The sequence below is a fragment of the Tamandua tetradactyla genome, chromosome 3 (genome assembly GCF_023851605.1).
Source record: "Tamandua tetradactyla isolate mTamTet1 chromosome 3, mTamTet1.pri, whole genome shotgun sequence".
Lineage (NCBI taxonomy): Eukaryota > Metazoa > Chordata > Mammalia > Pilosa > Myrmecophagidae > Tamandua > Tamandua tetradactyla.
Genome location: NC_135329.1, coordinates 56,810,925 through 56,828,605, shown reverse-complemented (window position 1 = coordinate 56,828,605; position 17,681 = coordinate 56,810,925). Strand labels below are relative to the sequence as shown.

At 51.1% G+C, this 17,681-nt stretch overlaps 1 protein-coding gene across 7 annotated transcripts in view; it reads right to left on the bottom strand.

Annotated features, from left to right (window-relative positions):
- Positions 1-274: 274 nt before the first annotated feature.
- Positions 275-17,681, bottom strand: part of HPCAL1 (hippocalcin like 1) — a 135,743-nt gene continuing 118,336 nt past the window's right edge. For 5 of the 7 annotated variants that reach the window (XM_077153171.1, XM_077153174.1, XM_077153175.1 and 2 more), the window contains 3 exons: positions 7,741-8,139; positions 5,195-5,300; positions 275-1,215 (listed from right to left, as the gene is read on the bottom strand). In XM_077153171.1, the coding sequence (XP_077009286.1) occupies positions 1,118-1,215; positions 5,195-5,300; positions 7,741-8,118 (582 nt within the window). In that variant the 5' untranslated portion in view covers positions 8,119-8,139 and the 3' untranslated portion in view covers positions 275-1,117. Of the gene's footprint in view, positions 1,216-5,194; positions 5,301-7,740; positions 8,140-14,317; positions 14,433-17,681 lie in introns of all 7 variants that reach the window. The other 2 variants (XM_077153170.1, XM_077153173.1) reach the window with 1 other exon arrangement.

The window sequence follows — 17,681 nt, the reverse complement described above, 5'->3', positions numbered from 1 at the left end:
AGCAGCAGGAGATGGGGGTGGAGGAGGGAGAGGCAGCCAGAGCCACAGACAGACCTGCCGAGTGCACAGTCATCTCTTATTCCCACAACTCTTTCCTGGAGTTAGGCAGATATCGGAGAACAGGTTGCGCAGGATTTATAGACACGGCGAAGGCTGAAGGGACGCAAGAGCCGCCGCGTTTGCAAACAGCTGTAGCCAAGCCAGCCCGCCTTTACTGGATGGCCTGGGTGTGCCACGGCCAGTGGAATGGGGGCTTTTGTGGGCAAACACAAAATCCAGATAATTCCATTTATTTGATCATTGTAGTACAGGAAATGCCAGACCGACCGACAGGGAGAACAGACCTTAGACAGATGCCTGCATTCACTACACGGAGGCAGAAGGCACACACACTGTGCCTTTCGGAGCAGGCAGATGGAGCGTGCAGAAATATCACAAAACAGCCAGGCTCGGGGTGGGGTGGGGGGGGAATCACAGGCCACGGGGTGGGGTGGGGGACCAAGCTTCAAGGGCAATCAGATGCATTTAAATACGGGACCTACACGTACGTGTCGCTTCACCATACATATAATTTATATATTAAAAGAAAGAAGACCACGGTATATATATATAAGTGCAAGCAATTTTGGTCAGAGAAAACGAATGAACGAGATGGATGGAGCCATGCTTGGGAAAGGACTGGCTTGGTCTGCCCTTCGCTCCGTCTTCGTCCCGCCTTTCCGACAGAATCACTTGGTATCCCCAAATAAATTAGCTGGCCTTGGCGCCGTCTTCGGAAGTCCTACCTAGTGTCTTCAGGTGGTGCTATGGGCTGCCGGTGGGAGGGGGTGCCTGGGGAGCCAGGAACCTCTAGGGACCCTGCAGGGAGACCCATCCCTGCCCTCGCTGTGGGGGGACAGGCTGGGGTGGGGCGGGCAGGGGGCCGGGAGGAGGGTCACACAGGTTGTAGGGCAGAGTGTGGGGCAGCCGGCCAGGCTGGGCAGGTGCCAGGGTGTCACTGGGGCACCGGATTTCCGGAAGTGCAGGGATGGCTGAGAAGGTATCCAGGTGTGCAAGCGAAGCTCAAACGGCGAGACGAGCCTGTGTTTCACTGTGACCGCCCGGACACCCCATTTTCTCAGAACTGGCTTGCACTGCTGGGGTCACACTGCAGCAAGCGGACAATGGAGGGGTCACTCTTGGCACCTTTAATAAATTCTTCCAGGGACAGTTTGCCTGCGGATAGGGAAGACAGGAGAGAGCAGCATTACTCACCACTCTTTGTCCTTCCAGAGAGGAAGGGGCACCCCCGTTTTGTCCAGCTCTGGAAGCTGGACTACCAGCATCGCTACACTCACTTCATGGGCATTTCTGGAAATTTTTTTTTTTTTTTTTGCTTTCATTGCTCTACGAAGTTTTAGGCCATTGAAAGGATGGGGCCAGTGAGGACAACTGAGATCTTTTTAGTCATTCTGCTTCTTTACATATTAAGAAATATGTGGCTTGCCAAGAAAAAATATGGCATTTGCCTCTAATCAATTCTGAGAAGGCCATGCTGGGCGGATGGGTAGGGGTCCCCAAGGCAGCCCAGAGCCCTGCAATCACTGCCCAGCACAGGGTTTCTGGCCACAGACGGTGTCCAATCCTTACCGGCTCTGCCACTCATGGGCTGCACAGCATGGACCTGCCACTCAAGCCTGGCATCTTGCGCACAGCTTCTGTCATCCCCTCCCATGGGGTGGGTGGGGGGAGTAGAAAAAGTATGAGTCGTGCCCAGGGCTCGGCTGGCTCCTAGCCCCTTGCTCTCTGACCCTCCTTCACCTCTATGACTTCCAGAATCAGGAGTTAGGAACGCGGTTTTGAAAACTCAAGTGCTATAGGAACGTGCTCCCCCAAGGAGCCGCCATGGGGGACAAACGTGTGCCCTTTCCCCTACCCAGGCTGCATGGGCGCTGGGGCTCGGGTAGGGGGGTGCTGCCACCGAGGCCCGGGGGCTGCCCGGCTGGGAAAGGAGAGTACTCTTCTCTTACACAATCTCATGGTACTCTTCTCTTACACAATCACCCTTAATGAGCCAAAGCTGTGGTCATGACAGCGCCTGCTCTGCTCTACAGGGAAAGACGTGCCTTTTTTTTTTTTTTAATCATCCAAAAGCAATTTATTTCAAAAGACTGTCAAAATCTCAATCCCAATTTTCTATCAAAGCAACCTCAAGCAGTACCAGCTCTCTTGTAGTACTACATGTTTACTTAGCTCCAAAATTTGTAAAAAGATTTTATCTCACATATAGGTATCAGCTTCATATTTAAGACTACATTTCTAAATTATGAATCTAAGAAAAATGTTTAAGCATTTAATGGCTGTTGCCCATTTAAGGCACCTAAATTAATGAAATAATTGATCGTTTAAAATATGGATCATCTATTTCAGGGCTGCTCAACCTGGGTACTGTTGACACTTTGGGTCAGATAACCCTTTGCTTAGGGGGCTGTCCTTGCATTGCAGGCTACTTAGTTGCATCCCTCGCCTCTTACCCATTAGATGCCAGTAGACGTCCCCACACCTCCACCTTGTGGCAACCAAAGCCAAACGTTCAGTTTAGAACCAAATGCAAGACCCGCTTTTTTGGGGGGGGTGGATGGGGGGTGGAAGGTGGGATGCATGCTCCGGGAATTGAACCCGGGTCTCCCGCATGCAGGAAGAGCATTCTACCACTGAACCACCTGTGCGCTCCCCACACCCGCTTTTTTAACTGCGCCCATTAAAACGGGGCCAAACCAGGGACGGCATCTTGAAGTACCCGCTGGAGCACGGACACCATCGGGCTGCTGGGGAAAGTTGGGGGCCAGCAGATCCTGGGGTGACACGGGCTCTGGCTGTCCGGGCCTAGGGGAGGCTGTGGGACCTTTCCGAGACTCAGGTCCTTCGGCCATGAAATGGAATCACGGCATTTACTTGGATAATGTAAAAGCTAGCAGCCTGGCGCGGCGCACAGAGCAGGGGGCAGGGACTGAGGTGTACAGAGTCACGGGCGAGCGGCGAACCCTTCCGGGTCTCAGTGTCTTTCTCTCTGAAATGGGATCCTGGTGGCACCTGTCTCATGGGGCTGTCAGGAAGATGAGATGGGAAGATGCAGGGGAAGGGTCAGCAGAGCTCCGGGGGCCAGCCTGCCCCTGAGGCCCCCCGCCCCTGGCCGGGGAAGGACACCTCCTCCTTCCGGTCCCCGGCACAGAGGCAGACCACGGTGGGGCAGCCACATCCCAAGCCGAGAAGGTCTCTGGGGCCCTCTGCTGACATGGAGAGCGCACAGGCAGGCCTGGTCAGCCACCCTCCAGGATTAGTGGTGGGTTTTCCCCGCCACCACTCCCCCCTTCCAGGTCTTCAGACCTCTGCCCACTCCAGGCGGCAGGAGTGGGTGTGTGTCTCCTCAGCTGTGTGTAGGGGGCTCAACATCCCACTGGCCACGGGAAGTAAGGCTGCCAGGCAGGCACAGCCGTCCCCTTCCAGGCCCACCCTCCACGTCCCTCCTCCTTCCCTGTACCGCAAGGGAGCGGGGTCAGCTCAGGTCAGAATCCAGAGGGGCAAGGCATGGAGCTGCCCGGAGGGGGCTGCTGGAGACTTGTGGGGATCATGGCCTTCGGAAGGCAGCCCCCTCCTCTCCTGGCAGGGAGCTCACGGGCTCTGCCCGAACAAAAGTTCAACAGGACAGGACAGGACTGCTTTAAAAATGACACCAGGCCACAGAGAAAAGCCATCAACCCGCCACCAGAGACCTGGGGCAGAGCCATGGCTTTACTGGGGTGGCTGGGAAGGTGGGAGGAAAACGGTGGGGCACTGCTGATCCCTGAGGGATCCTCTGAGCCAACCCAAGGGCCATCCTCCTCCTTCCTTGGAATCGGGATTCCCGGCCACCCCCCCAGTATCTTCAACATCACCTTTCCTTTCCCTTCCCCGAGCTCCAGAGATGGACGGAGCAAGTGCTTTGTCTCTGTGGACAAATGCATGAGTGGAACACACCCTCCAGGTTCACGAACAACGCAGGAAGGCGCAGGGCGTGGGGCCCTGTGTGGGCGTGGGGCTGCCACAGCCTGGAGGCAGGGCACGGGGTAGGGCGGTGACCGTGGGCAGCTGGCCTGGGGACATGGCGAGGCTAGCCATAGCAGCTACTATTTGCTGTGAACCGAGCACTGTGCTGAGAGTGTTACAGACCTTATCTCATCGAATCTTCACAGCCACACACGATTGCTCTTAGGATCCCCATTCCACAGAGCGGTAAACTGGGGCTCAGGAGAGCCTAGTGTGTGGGACTGTAAGAACCCTCAGCCTCTGCCTTGCGACACTGGAGGCTGGAGAAAGTGTGTTATAAATCAGCCCAGAGGCAACACCAGCACTAAGCTGCCCGCTTTATGTGTGAATGTGTTTTGAAAGCTGCTAACTTACTGTCTGCTATGTTTCTACGCTGCCTACACTTACACCCCAAACCTCATCTCCCTGCCAGGCTCAGGCCGTCCTTCCACACCCCCAAGCAGCGCTTCGGAGTTTGAACAGCACTTGCCGTATGTGCGCAGTAGCTTATTTTAACTTTCTACCTCACCCGAGGGGGTGTTTTTCTTTTCTAAACCTCGTATTCCTTTATCATTCAGAAGCAAATCAGATCTTGCTCGGTGACTCTTCTTGAGAAGGTTCACGAGAAGTAAGGGGTCATCAAGTTTCATAGCTGATGCCTTTTTCCTTGGATCCTGCCGAAGCTCATGGTTTGTGTTGAGCAGAATTGGGGGTACGTTCCTCTCCAACACTGGGGCCCTGTCACCCGACTCCGAGGTTTCCCCCAGGTCTGCTGCAGTGTGGCCCCGGCATCCCTGTGCAGAGCTGTTGTCCACACAGGGCTCCTCTGCCCCCAGGGACATCAGGGGAGTCGCCCATCGCGTGGGGGCACAGCTCAGCCAGCTCCCAGAGCCCCCCTGGGGCCTTCCATCCCAGCCCCTCCCCTCAAACACACTCCCAGGGCCATCATTACCCCCCCAAGTGAAGAAGCCACAGCTCAGAGGGACCCCAGGAGAAAACCCAGACCCAGGACCACAAGTGTCTTGATTCCTAACCCTGGGTCCTTCCCTCAGCACAGCTGTGGTGGGAGATGGGGAGAGGGGACAGTCCCCAACGGTCTCTGCCCCCAGCAGTGTGGCCCGGACACACGGTGTCCACCCCCGTCTCCTACCATCGTTGTTTGTGTCCATCTGCCTGAAGATCTTGTCTGTTCGCTTCTCCGGCGTGGACTCGTCCTCGGGCATTTTCATCACAGAGGACACCATCTTATATATGGCCTGCAGGGAGTGCATGGAACAGACGAGGTGAACGAGTGTGCTCAGAGGCACCAAGAGGCTTCCGGGGTGGGGGTGCGGTGGGCAAGGGTGTAGCCCACAGCAAGCAACGGGGAGGGCAGGGAGGGCATCTGCTCTCGGCAAGCTTCCCCGTGGGAGACAGCGGCCCTGCTACTCGACACAGCACGGAGGAATCAATAAGAATCCAGACACGTTCAACTACGGGGAGTTCAAGAACAGATCAAACGGGTCTCCCGTGTAAGAATGGGGGCTGTCTGGGTAAGGATGGGGGAATCTGGGGAAGGGGCTAGCGGGGGCCTTCTGGGGGCTGGGGGGTGATTCAGTGAGGGTGGCGGTTACATAGGCGGAAAATATGTGGAAAAATTCATCACACGCCCCCCTGAGCTTTACGCACTTTGCTAAATGATTTTTCTACATCAATTTAAGAAGAAAAAAAAAAAGACTTAGCCCCTAAAACTCAAAAGGGCAAACCACATAACTAGTCCTAGAAAGGATGGAACAGGGCAGCCCTGGGGCCGCCTCAGGGCAGTCGGTCTCCATGGGGTACTGCCGACAGGGACCCAGCTGCCATCACTGGCCATCCCTGACTGTCTCTGTCCAGGACTGGAAGCCCTGGGAGGAAGTCAGAGACGCCCCCGGGGCAGGTGCCACCATGTGTGTATGTGTGCGTGTGTGTGTGCACGTGTGTGTGCGTGTGTGTGTATGTGTGTATTTGGGGAAGAGAGTGGGGAGCTGCAACTGGCAGCTCATTAGAGCAGCCTGCAATGGGGAAGGACAGTCCCACAGCAGGGATTTTCTGAGTACTCTGTGGAGGTGACTGGGTTGATATTCTCATTCCTAAAACAAAAGACTAACAACAACAGAAGTCTGAGAGTCATTATATTTTAAAAACAGGGCGTTAAAATAAAAAGTATGACCTGAAAGTGCCTGGGTATCTGTAATGTTCCATTATACTCTTCCCGCTCCCACCCCACGTCCATTTGCTGGGGCCGGAGCTGGAGCTACCCAGGCCTGGCCCCCCTCCCCACACACTCCTGGGCCCTGTGCATTTCAGGGCTTGTCTGCACACCCTGAATACAGAAAGAACCATCTGCCTTCCTGAGGGTGAAGCCAAATGCAAAGTCTCTACCAAAGTCTCCTGGGGGACTTCTGAAGTACTTAAAAGACCAATCCATCTTGAGAAAGGTGGAGCCGACCAGGCATTCCATGAGAGAACCCTCCCAGCAAGAAGGTGCTGGGGGCAGGTTTTCAGGGTTTGGGAACTTGGTTTGGGGGCCTAGAAACCAGGACAGGAATCACTGATCCTCGCTGCTCTGAATGTCACCCCGTGTATCTCTAGGTTTTGGCCAGGCCCATCTGCCCAGCCAGGGTCAGGCATACACCCATTTGGGAAAGCGAAAGGCTTTACACATGGACTGGGATAAATGATTCCTGGGAGAAAGGATTCTTGTTTCCAGCATGGCACGGAGCTAAGAGCCAGGTGGTAATAAGTGACCCACAGAGTTTCCCACACAATGTGAAAGTCTGGGAAATGCGTTGGTCACTTCTCAGGCCAGTTGCTAACAGTGTAGGAGTTCATGGATTTGATACCTCTTGCTTGAGATTTAACCCTGACATTTCTTGTGTGGAGGGACTATCTCTTCTGAGGAGTTCAAAAGTTGAATTCCCTGGGCTGTAGGAGAGTGGAGATGTCAGGCAGTGGCAGCTTTGGGCCACTAAACCGGCCCTGCAGTTTTCTGCACTCTATCACACGCCTGGCAGCCTGGTGATGTGAACAAAGCTTGGTTTCTTTCTGGAAAAAAGCCTCAGGTGCTGTTTACACTCATCTGTTAGAGCTGTCAATAGAAGCTAAGCTCAAGAAGAAGGGTCTCATAAAGTGCTGTTATTTCTGTGGCAGAGTTTACTTTGGTGATCATTTAATGTTTCAGTTTAACTTTACAATTGCATGTTCCTAGGGAGCAGAACAAGCCATGTGCTGCGTTCTCAAAGATGGGATTCACAAACAAGGGTCTTGGCAGGTACCTGGCCAGCATCGAGGGTCCTCTCAGTTATTACAATTCTCAGCTCCGCGACCTCACCACCTCACCATTCTGGGCCTCCGATTTTGCAAAATGGGGAGAATGGCGCACCTCATGGGGTTGGTGAAGATGCAAACAGATACCGGTGTTTGACCCAGGCCTGATATATAGAAAGCAACAACCCTTGGCTTCTCTCACTGCTGTTTGCAACGACCAACCCAGCCCTGCGACAACTGCCCACTTTAAAAAGCAGGCCAGAGGGGGCCGGTGAGCGACCCGGCCAGGAATGGCTGATTGTGGCACAGGGAAGCGGGAGTCCAGGCCCCGCCCCGCAGCGTGAGACCTGGCCAGGCCTCCCGCCGTGTCCCCGGGCCAGCCCCCCGCCGCCTGGCCGCTGGCAGTACCTGCACGATCTCGAGCATCTCGCTGCGGCTGATGTAGCCGTTGCCGTCCAGGTCGTACATGCTGAAGGCCCACTTGAGCTTCTGCTCCAGCTTGCCCCGCGAGGTCACGCTCAGGGCGATGATGAACTCCCGGAAGTCGATGGTGCCATCGCCGTTGGTGTCAAAGGTGCGGAAGACGTGCTCCGCGAACTTGGAGGCGTCACCGTAGGGGAAGAAGTTGGCGTAGATCTTCTTGAACTCGTCTACAGTCAGGTGGCCGGTGGGGCAGTCCTTGAGGAAGCCCTTGTACCACTCCTGCAGCTCATGGTCCGTGAACTCCGTGTTCTCCCGCAGGTCCTGCAGCACCTCCGGCCGCAGCTTGCTGTTCTGCTTCCCCATGGCCGCCGGCAGTGGCTACACCTACGAGACAAGGCGCGTCAGCTGGGGGCATCCTGGGGCCCCGGGACTGGCTCCCAAGACCTACAGCTATGGAGCAGGGCTAAGCAATGACCCCTGCCTATCCTGTATCAAGGCCTGGGGAGACCCCCCCCCCCAACTCCATCATTTGTGCAATAGCTGTATGTGCTGGTTTGAAGCTGTGATGTGCCCCAGAAAAGCCAAGTTCTTTTTTTTTTTTTTTTGCATATTCATCATCATGATCATTTCTTGGAACATTTGCATCTACTCAGAAAAAGAAATGAAACGGAAACAGAAAAAAAAATTTATACAGACCATACCCCTTATCCCTCTCCCTCCCTTTCATTGATCACTAGCATTTCAAACTAAATCTATTTTAACATTTTGTTCCCCCATTATTTATTTTTATTCCATATGTTCTACTCGTCTGTTGACAAGGTAGATAAAAGTTAGAGCATCAGACACAAGGTTTCACAATCACACAGTCACATTGTGAAAGTTACATCATTATTCAATCATCATTAAGAAACATGGCTACTGGAACACAGCTCCACATTTTCAGGCAGTTCCCTCCAGCCTCTCCATTACATCTTGAATAACAAGGTGATATCTACTTAATGCATAAGAATAACCTCCAGGATAACCTCTTGGCTCTGTTTGGAATCTCTCAGCCATTGACATTTTGTGTCATTTCATTCTTTCCCCTTTTGGTCAAGAAGGTTTTCTCAATCCCCTGATGCTGAGCCTCAGCTCATTCTAGGGTTTTTCTCAATTCCTTGATGTTGAGTCTCAGCTCATTCTAGGACCATGTTCTTTTGATCCCATCTTGTGGGGGCAGACCTATTGCTGAGGGTGGAACCTTTTGATGGTGTGGTTTCCAAGAAGATGTGACCATTCAAGGTGGGTCTTTAATCTACTTGTTGGAGTCTTTTAAGACCACTCACTTGTGACCTAGAGGAGCCAGACAGAAATACCCTAGGTGCTAAGCAGGGACTCACAGAAAAAGCCAGAACCTGGAGAGAGCCAAGGGTAGCTAAGTGATGAAACCCAGAGTTTGCCCTGGAGAAGCCAAGTGAGGGCCCACAGATGCTTGGAAAGTAAGCCAAGAGAATCAGAAGCTAGAAGCAATGAACTGGGAGCAAGGACCTCCGATGTCAGCTACGTGCCTTCCTAGCTGACAGAGGTGTCCCAAATGCCGGCTGTCTTTCCTTCTAGAAGGTATCCTCTTGGTGCCTTAATTTGGATATTTTCACAGCCTTAGAAAACTGTAACTTGTAACTTAATAAACCCCCTTTATACGAGCCATTCCATTTCTGGTATATTGCATTCTGGCATCTCTAGCAAACTGAAATACAATATTTTAGCAAATCTAAGACCCCACCCATGGGTAACAGGCTTCACTGTTTTAAGAGAGCCAAGGAACTGCCAATTAAACTATGATCAGTCACCACCCTTGGATCAACAGATAGATTCTGACTTCAAGAATGTGGAAACATGAAAAAAAAATTGCAACTTAAAATCAATGAAATGAGGTATTTATCAAATGCCCATTGGAGTCATATGAGATTGGGGTGGGGTGGGATTCAAACAAAGCCTTGTCTCATCAGCCCCACCCGCTCAGGGCTGAGTTGCCAGGTGCTCTATGTGATCCTCAGACCCTTTGCTCTGAGCAGTTCTTTTCTCTAAGTTTTTATCCTTAGAACAGGGTCCAGCAACCTGTAAGGAGGTTCCACCTTTATTTTGCTCCTGAAAATCCTCTGTTAGGGAAGCATCTAGAACTAAGCAGTAAATGAGTCTGTAATGGATAACTGTTGTTGCGTGGCCCCTGACAAGTGGCAAAACACACTTTAAGCTGAAGGAATATAATGCTAAGAGTGAAATGTATGGCCCTGCGGGAATGCAGAACTGTGCTCCTTGGAAAACCATGCCACGCAGGAAATGTCCTACCAGGTCTGTAGATGACACTGGTCCTGGGGTGATGTTACTGGGAGATATTAATACAGCTTTCACCTCACCACCTATTTTATTTTATTTTTTAAATTTTATTTCCTTATTGTAAGAATAACACACAGACATGGAATACTGATTTTGAAGCATACAGAAGAATAGAAAATAAGAAAAATCTCCCACCCTAGCCCCAGAGGTAACCACTTTTAGCTGCATCAACATTTATGAATATGAAACAGTATCTTCTGAATTCCTGTTATGCAAGACAATAAATGCAGCCCACCTGTGCTGGTTTGAATTTGTAAACCCCAGAAGAGCCATGTCCTTCAGTCCTCATTCAGTATTGCTGGGTGGGCGCTTTCTGATTATCCATGGAAATGTGACCCACCCAATGGTGGGTGGTAGCTTTTGACTAGATGACTTCCATGGAAGTATGCTTCTATCCATTCAAGGTGAGGTTGCTTACTGAGCCCTTTAAGAGGGAACCATTTTGGAAAGAGTGACAGAGCCCACACAGCCAGAGACCTTTGGAGATGAAGAAGGAAAACACCTTGGAGGAGTTACGTGAACCAAGAAGCCAGAAGAGAAAGCTAGCAGAGGTCACCATATTCACCATGTGCCTTTCTAATTAAGAGAGAAACCCTGCACATCATTGGCCTTCTTGAACCAAAGTATCTTTCCCTGGATGCCTTAGATGGGACATTTCTATAGCCTTGCTTTAATTTGGACATTTTTACAGCTTTAGAACTGTGGAATTGCAATTAATAAATTGCCCCTTTTAAAAGCCGTTCTGTTTTTGGTATATCCCATTCCAGCAGCTAGCAAATTAGAATACCACCTTTACTGCCTGTCACTTCCTCTCTTCTTTGACCCCTCCCAGATTTATTAGCTTTATATATACATTTTGGGGGTGGTTTTTTTTTGCTTATCTTTATGACTTTAAATAATGTACTCAAAGGCCTTTTTCTTACCTCCATATAGGGAAGTATGGCTATACTTTTCAAAATCACAAACACACACTTGTTTGGGCCCCACAATCCCATTTTAGAAATGCACCTAAAGATACCCCCACCCTACCCCATGCACAGAAACTAAGCATGCTGTCACCTCCTGCCTCACCATCTGTGTTCATAAACAACCCCAATGCCCATCATTGCCAACAGACATGACATAATCTTCAAGATGTATTATTATTATTTTAATAATCACCAGTCTGGATTTAATGTGTCTGCTCTAACAGCTTACAATCTAGGCCCCTGTTTTCTTATAAGCATTTTCTAAAGGTGACCATACCATTGTTATGCTTTTGTTTCTGGCTTATTTTGTCTCACCAAATGCTCTGCATGTTCATTCATCTCGTTGCATGCCTCACGACTTTGTTCCTTTTTGCAGCAGCACAACCTTTGTTCCTAAGCATACACCACCGTTTGCCAATCTACTTCTCAGCCAGTGCATCCTTCAGTCACCTGCTTTCACCAGGCATCATGTATGGTGCCTAAACATGTATAGTGTCCATCAGCATTCTCAATTTTAGATCATTTCATTGTTCCCAAGAGAAAGAAAACCAATAAACACACCCTCGCCTCAAGATGTATTTTTAAGTGAAAAGGGAAGGTGTGAGGAGCATACAAAGTTTGCTATCATTTGAGAAAAAAGAAAAGAAAAATATGTATGCATGTTTTATTTGTTCTCTGGAAAGGTTTATTAGTCCAGGAGAGGAGAACGAGATGGCTGGATGGACAAATTGGGACTTTCGATGGTAAACCTATTAGCAATTAAACAATTTTGAATTCTTTTTATGTGTATTCTATTCAAGAAATCAACACTCAGTGTTAAAAATAACCAAAGCCCTAGTTCTTGATCGAGCCACTTTGCACAAAATCTCTGGCTTCTCCATTTGTAAGAGCAAGCTATCAGCTCCTCTCCCCATCGCCTCACCTCCTTTCCTGCACATTCAGCTTCCATCCTTTCGTGGGAACTGCTATTTTTACATCGCTAAGGTTTACGATACCTACTATCTGTCTAAAAAGTGACAACCAGCAAATCTCAACCTTAATTTCTTCCATGGTACGGACTTGTGCGGGAGCAGAGTGAGTGAAGGAAGGTTTGCAATGATGGGGGCCTGTGCACTTGTAGGGGTGCCCTTGCCTGGCCAGTTCTCAGCTCTGAACACAACCACCTCTTCCCTATCCAGCTGCAGTGAACTTACCCTAAAACGAGGACAAATCCGCCCCATCTTCCAGAGAGTCACAGGGATCATAAATGAACAGGTGGGACCTCCCCTACCACCTCCTCCAGCCAGCGCTGACCCATCTGGGGCTTCTGCGGGCAGCTTGGTTCTGTCAGCAGCTTTAAAAAGTCCCAATTTTAACATGTAGCGGATGCCCCTTAGGGCCTAGTGGTCATTTGGAGCTGCCTGTACTCCAGAAAAACATGTTTGTAAACCCAATCCATCCCTGTGGGTGTAAACCCATCGGAAGTAGGAGCTTCCGGTGGGGTGGCTTCAGTTAAGCCCATCTCAATCGGGATGGGTCTGCGTCCTATTCCTGGGGTCCTTTATAAGAGAATGAAACATGGACAAAGGGGGAGAGCCACAGAGGGAGCAGCCAGAAGCTGAACGCCGAGGGAACCCGGAAGAGAAGGGAGAGACCAGGAGATGCCGCCATGTGACAAGCCAAGGACGCAAGGATCAATGGCAGCCAGCCCCGGGGCGCCATGGTCTTAGGGGAGAAATCATCAATCACCTTGACGACATTATGGGACATTTTCTCAGCCTCAAAACCTCGAGCAAATGAATTCCCATTGTCTAAGCTGACCCATTGCCTGGTATTTGCTTGAGCAACCCAGGAAACTAAAAGAGGTTCTTTTTGGAAACTCAGTTAACTAAGAGCCGATAAACAAAAAGGCCATAGTGATTTCTAAACAAAAAGCAGAGGGGAAAAGTAAAAACCATAAGGTTATGCCACCAAAATGTATGACAGATGAGGAAGTAGAACCAAAAGGCTGCTAAGAATGTTATCTTTCTGGAAAGAGCTCCAGGCCAGGTTTGGAGATGCAGGTTCCATCGTGGGTCTCCTGTCACTGTGGCAGTTAACCAGGCCTCACCCAGAGAAGCTTGCCGATCCTTCCAGCTGTGGCCTGAGGACCGGACGCCCATGGGCTGAAACGACCCCACACCCAGGGTGCCCTCCCTGGGCAGACCCAGCTGTGGCCCCTGCTCTTGCACACTGCATGGGTGCGGAGAGTGCATTTCCTATGGCAGATCTGTCTCCACAGACACACCTGGGGACACACCCAGAATCAGGCACGCTCTCAGCTCTGCAGCCAACCCCCCCTGCCCAAAGACCCGAGAGGTAGCTCGATGGGCTGGGGGAGAAACCGCTTTGGCTGCTGCTGAGACCTCAGACCAGGGCTTTACTCGCCCATCCCTGGACTCTCCCACAGGAGCTCCAGGGCAGGAGTCCACCCTGCCAGCAGAGGCTCAGGGCCCAAAGGCCCGGACGAGATACAGCATGAGGCTGCTCCTTGCAGACCCCTTCAGATGTGCCTCTGAGTGCTTCACAGTGGCGGCTGCTTCCAGCCTCTCAACTCAGCCCCCAAGCACCTCCTGCCACCTCTGTGTACAGAGGGTGGTTGATGCCCAACCCCAGCTTCCCGGGTGCGCTTGCACTAGTGTGTTCACACACACACGGACGCATGGGAAAACCAGTGTCCAGAAGGCTCCCAGGCCCTCGGGGAGCTTCCCTGGGTGGCTTTCCGGGAAGCTTCACCAGCCGCTCCGTGAGGAAGCAGGCAATGAGCAAAGATGCGGGCACTCTGTGGTTGGGGAGGCTTCCCGGGTGCAGGGTCCATGCCGGGCATGCAAAGACCACTCTCAGGGGACAATCGGAAGCAGTTCCTGAGGACCGTGAGCCTCAGACCATATATCATTATATATGCTTCACTCAGGGAAACTGAGCTCAGAGAGTGATGGAGCTTCTGCGAGGTGAAGCCAGGACTTGAACCCAGGTGAGTCCAGTTCTTTCCCCCACATCAGGTGGGTGGCAGCCAGAGGGGAGGCTGTGCCAGGGGGAGGGCAGAATGCCTGCACCAGGCAGGTCACTTCTGTTCATTAATGGGACGGACTTTTTTTCTAAATTAGTATCCCTGCACTTTGCACGGTGGAAATAAGCCATCTCCTGTGAAATCCTAGGCTCCAAAGAACTCAGAATCGCTCCTTTTAGAATCCACTCACCCCACTGCAAATCAGTCCTTGCTCAGAACAGTGGTATCCTTTGCCTCCAAGTATATCCGTGATTTATGTTCTTACAGATCCCACTGAAATGCCAAACTCATAACACCTTTTCTGTCTGAAATAACAAATGTTTATAGAAAGGGAGATACAAGATTATGTTGAGTGCAAAAGACAGTAAACACAACTGCTAGCAAATAATAAGACGCGAGCATTTAGGTCTGCCTGGGGGGAAGATTCCTGCTTTCTCATCTCCTCCCCATTCATGCCCAGGAGGGAGGCTCGGGTGTTTGCAGAATCCTGTCTCCCAGCTCCGCCTTTGCAAAGTGCTTCACGCCCTTCCCCTGGGTGTGTCTTGGCCTGGCCCAGAGCGGGTGCTCTGCGATGGTGGAATGGGTGGTCTCGGTGTTGTGATCCACACAGGAATGAATACCTGCTTTCAGGTTTTGCTACCTGCAGAGGCAGGAGCTGGTGTTCCAAGCACAGCCTGGGTGACTGCTTTTGGGGAAATGCTATGGATAGGATTCGAGCAACAGAGAGAAGACAGAGTCCATACAGGGTCCTTCAAACTATGCTGCAGAAGCCCAAGGGGCCCTCCTAAGGGGTTGGGGACCCGTGGGATGGGATGGGGAGAAGGAAGGACTCTGGGTCTCCCAAGCCAGCATCAACCAGAGCAGCAGCCCTTTCATCTGTGCCACATAAGGAGATTCTGCATTTGACCCCATTTGGAGAAAGGATTCTGTTGATAGAAACAAACCCAGCACCACAGACTTGCTTCCCTAAAGGTCCTGAATCTATTAGTATAAAAGTAATAGGCGAACAAGAGGCAGAAGATGATGAGGATGCTTAATGGAATATTTTCGCCCATTTCTCTTAAAAAAATCACCCCTCACCCCCTGTGCTACCTTGAAACTGTTATGTATCCTAGAAAAGCCATATCCTCTCAATCCCAATCCAATCTTGGGGGCCAGACCTAATGTTTGGGGTGGAACCTTTGATTAGCTTGTTTCCATGGAGATATGACCCACCCAATTGTGGGGGGCACCTTTTGATTAGGTGGTTTCCAGGAAGATGTGTCTCTGCCCAATCTAAGTGGGTCTTAATCCACTAACTGGAGTTCTTAAAGAGAGAACCATTTTGGAAAAAGCTCAGAGTCGATATAGACAGAGACCTTTGGAAATGTAGAAAGATAACATCCCTGGGGAAGCAGACACCTGCGATATGCCTTCCCAGCTGACAGAGGTGTTTCGGATGCCATCGGCCTTTCTTAAGTCAAGATATCTTTCTCTGGTTAGTTTGGACATTTTTACAGCCTTAGAACTGTAAACTTGTAACTTAATAAGCCTCCTTTATAAAAGCCAACCCACTTCTGGCATATTTGCATTCCTGCAGCATCAGCAAACTAAAACACCCCTCCAAACAAAGAGGATAAGAAACAAAGCCCATGTTCAGTGGGCTGCGTGAGTCCCTGCTCTCAGTGGTGGTGGGGTGGTGGGGTGGTAGGAAGTGGAGGAGCAGGGCAGAGAAGGTCCAACCTTGACTCCTGCAGAGGGAGGGGAAACAGGGAAGCAGGACAACTGGCCCCCTAGAACTCCACGATGCTCGGGAACAGGACGCCGTCAGTCCCTCCGAAGGTGAGAGTGAGGTGAGAAGCTGAGAATGGAGGTGAGGGTTCTGGTTTGAGTGGTTGAGGCAGAGACTACTGTGTGTCCCTTTTCCTCCTGGTTAGCTGGCGTGTCCTGGGCTCTGTGGTGGTTAGGTGGGGCCAGGAGACTGATCTGGCTAAGGGAATGTGGGTGGGAGTGAGTTACCCTTCCAGCCTTCCACGCTCTTTACTGTCTGCCAGCCAGAAGCAGAATTCACAGTGGAGGACTCGGAGGCTCTGGGCACTGCAGACCCTATAAACTCTCACAACCAGCCTTCATTATCTGAACCCTAGCACCCAGCAAATGACCGAGAGCCAATTTCCTCCACTCTCCCAAGGCAGGTATACCTCTAGTATCACTTTAGATGCACAGAAGAGAAGTTATTCACTGCCTCCAATGGATGCCCCTGGGGTATCAGGGCTTAATTTGCTCCTAGAACCCCAGCTGAGAAAAGTTGTCACCTAGTCAAAAGTAGCAGCGTAAATCTCTGCCTGATGGCATAGAGTAGTGACACCCCCACCCCCACCCCAAGTCACCACCTGTGGAAACATGAACAGGAAATGTGTCTTACTTAGGTTGGGAGCTGAGTTTTTTTTTGTTATGACAGTCAGCCTGACTAACCCAGAACCTTAGGTCCTGCCTGGAAACTTGGCACAGCCAAGTGGCTACCTCTTCCATGCCCAGGTTGGAGGGGATAGCTATTCTCTAAAGAGACACTGAACAGGGAAAATAGGGTGAAGAACCAAGAGAAAATGGCGGAATACCTAAGAGAAAGGGCTTACCTGCTCCACCAGCAAGGGGCCAGCCAGGCTCGACGCCCCCAGGCAGAGAACTGAAGGGCCCTTCTCTAGAACTGCTATTCTAGAACTTCTGGGTCCAGAGGTCCCAGTGCCCAGGATTCTTGCTACCCTATTTGAAGTGGAAGATCCTTTCTCCTACCAGGAGAGGGAAGGGAGTCTAGGAAGGGGGTACCACATTCCCTGAAAAGTCCCCAGAAACATGCTGTCTGCAGACTACTGTGTACTTTAGTACATCTGACACCGGGTCTGTTTTGCTGCCCTGTATTGTCTACAAGTAGATGCTTTGTTTTCCCAAAAGACAGAGTCCCAGGAGCACAGACCATCTTCCCTCTGTACGTGGGAGGGCCTGGCACCAGCCTGGGTGCAGAGTTGGTGGTCGATGGATTCTAGCCCAGTGGCCCTTGGAATGCAGAATCCTGGGCCAAGGGTTGGGGTCCAGGTGCCAATTCTTCAGGCGCCTCCCGGCTCCATAGGCTGACAGGGTGGGACATAAAAAGTGACCTGATCATAGAGGAGCATAAGGGGTATGGGGCGATTTGAGTCTTTTTTTTTTTTTTTTTTTCATTTTGAAGTAATGAAAATGTCCTAAAATTGATCACGGTGATGAACGCACAACCATATGATGATACTGTGAGCCACTGACTGTGCACTTTGGCTGGACTGTATGGTGTGTGAGTCTCTCTCAGTAAACTTGTATTTAAAACGAAGTGACCCGAAGTAGGGGGTCCCAGGAGGAATCACTCATTCTCCAGGGGGGAACCAGGCAGACTCCCTAAGAAGAGGGCATTTGGAATCAAAACTGAATGATGACGCTTTAAAGGCCAATAGAGACTTGACTCACACAGGCCATGCCTGGGGCGCCCACAGCAAAGCTGAGAGCGTGGGCTCATGCCAAAGGTGTTGAACGGGTGGCAAGGCTGA